This window comes from Penaeus chinensis, chromosome 41 (genome assembly GCF_019202785.1).
Source record: "Penaeus chinensis breed Huanghai No. 1 chromosome 41, ASM1920278v2, whole genome shotgun sequence".
Lineage (NCBI taxonomy): Eukaryota > Metazoa > Arthropoda > Malacostraca > Decapoda > Penaeidae > Penaeus > Penaeus chinensis.
Window position 1 is genome coordinate 3393130 of NC_061859.1, and position 2500 is coordinate 3395629.

The window sequence follows — 2500 nt, forward strand, 5'->3', positions numbered from 1 at the left end:
ACAATTCACTTTAACTAATAATATTGTTTTTATCTGATTAATTTTTTTTATTTGTTAATTTTTTTCTCATTGTATAAACAAATATGTATTTAATTTCATTTCACATATTCATAAGTGATACCCTTATCAATTAAGTTCTATTCACATCCAAACAAGAAACAAACAAGAAAACAAACAAACAAACAAAAATCACTTAAACATCTCAAATGAGACTGTTACTTTCAACAACGACAATTAAATTCCTGTGCCTGTTTCAAGCGGGAAGAGTTCATAATGACAGTACTTGTGACAGTCGTGGCGTGGTTGTCAGCGAGGCGTGACAAAGGAGTGACAGAAATTAGACACAACGAGCCTGGCAGCGTTGTCATGCCCAGCTGACTATGCTCTCCTATTGAGGCCGCAGGCATGCCAACCGCGAGAGCATGGAAGCATTTGCGGTTGGTATGTCTGCCAGGTATGCTATTTGAAATCGAAATATTATTTTTATCTATCATTTTTCATCTTATTTATATATATTTTTTTTTATTGGGGGGGGGGGGGGGTCATTCGCTCTCTCTCTATTTCTCTTTCTATGGATGGTTGAGCTTTGAATTATTATTGCAAATGCCAGTTTAGAGATCGAATTGCTTTTCTACATTGCAAAAAAAAAAAGAAAAAAAAGAAAAAAAAAATGCTAGTTCGCTAATCACTGCATTAAAAAGAATCGTAGTTGCAATAAAAAAACAATACTATAAGCGAAAGAAAAAAAAAAATAGTGATTTTACATTTAAACATCTTTACACAGCTGATACAGTGTCAACATCTCTCATTCATGACGAAATAAAAAAAATATAATAATAATCACACCCAGTCATGAAGCAACCATGAAGGCGAACATGACGATAGCGATGACGATGATGACGATGATAATGTTTATGTCAAGGCCGTAATCAGGATCTGGTTTAAAAAGAAATGAAAACTTGGCTGCTGGTGTGACGTTGTCCAAAGGTTAGCGTTTGTAAAGTTCTTTGTCAGTTAATAATATGTAGATGTTATTGTAAAGTATATGCAAGTTTAATCTACTTTATGTGTGTAAGCTTATTTGTCACTAATATATGTTATATATATAGATATAGATATGTAACACACACACACACACACACACACACGCATATGTGCGTTCGTGTGCGGGTGCGTGCATGTGCGTGTGCATGTGCCTAAAAATATGTAAGCAGGTTCGAAACCAAGGAAATACAGAACCAACGAGGAGCGTCGCCCCGAGCGGCGCGCAAACGCACCTGGTTGTTGCCGCAGGTGAGAGCCAGCTTGGTGACGGGCGACGCCGCCTGCAGGAGGGGCTGAAGGGGCGCGGCCACCACCACCCGGGCCGCCCCCATGGCCCGCCCGCCGCCCCTTCCACCTCCTCCACCTCCTCCACCGGAATCCACGGCCTCCACGCGAAACATTCTGACGGATTCCTGGAGATATTTGGGAGAAACAATTTTAGGAATTAAAATGGTTGGAAATCGCGTTTATTTTTTCGTTGTCGTTGGCATTGTAGAGATATCTAGGTAACAAACTCTCTCTTTGTCTCTTATGGTTATTGTTTTCACTCTAATAACTTTATATATTTGCATACATGTATTAGTATATACACATTCCATACCGATACATACTTTCAATATATATAGATACATATATGCACACATACACACACACACACACATAAACACACATACACACACACACACATATATATATATGTATGGATGTGTCTGTGTATATACCCTTATATAATTAAATACCGTACACATACACACACACATGCACACGCATACACACACAACCCCCCTAACACCCACCTACCCACCCACCCACCCACCCATATATGTGTGCGTATATGTGTATATATCAATTTATATTTACATACTGTACACACACACATACACACAACCCACCCTACCCAACACATATACACATACATATATATGTGTGCATGTGTTTATACCCATTTATATTTACCCCCCTCCACCCCCCAAGAAACTCACATCGGCGAGAGGCTGCATCGTCAGGAGATCCGGCTGCGTCACGTTGAGTGTGAGGACCGTGTCTCCAAGGGCGGCGTCCTCCCGCACCCGCACGAACCTCCTCAGCTCCTGGCCGGCGCCCCACTCGCAGCTCCGTCCTGGGGGGAGGGGGGAGGGGGGGAGAGAAAGGAGGGGTTAGTACAAGGTGAGATTGTTTGTCTGTGGAGGTAGAAAAGTTTAATTTTTTTTCAAATGTAGTTTTATGAAATGCTTGATTATAATTTATATCATTGCACGCACACGCACACACACACACACACACACATTGATTCTATTTTGTTTGTATAATTTACTGGTGATTTTAACTTTTATCTATGGAATCAAAATCCAGTTAATCAAACTTACCTATCTTCTATGTCGAATTTTGTCTAATCTTATGTATTTGACCTTTTTTTTTTCTTGAACTTAAAGAGCACCTTAGGTATATTTCACTT

General features: G+C 39.9%; 1 protein-coding gene across 2 annotated transcripts in view; it reads right to left on the minus strand.

Moving 5' to 3' along the window:
• Positions 1-2500, minus strand: part of LOC125047686 (cadherin-89D-like) — an 81328-nt gene that overhangs the window by 18933 nt on the left and 59895 nt on the right. For both annotated transcript variants that reach the window (XM_047646044.1, XM_047646045.1), the window contains exons 3-4: positions 2028-2164; positions 1278-1457 (exon numbers count right to left, since the gene is read on the minus strand). In XM_047646044.1, the coding sequence (XP_047502000.1) occupies positions 1278-1457; positions 2028-2164 (317 nt within the window). The remainder of the gene's footprint in view (positions 1-1277; positions 1458-2027; positions 2165-2500) is intronic.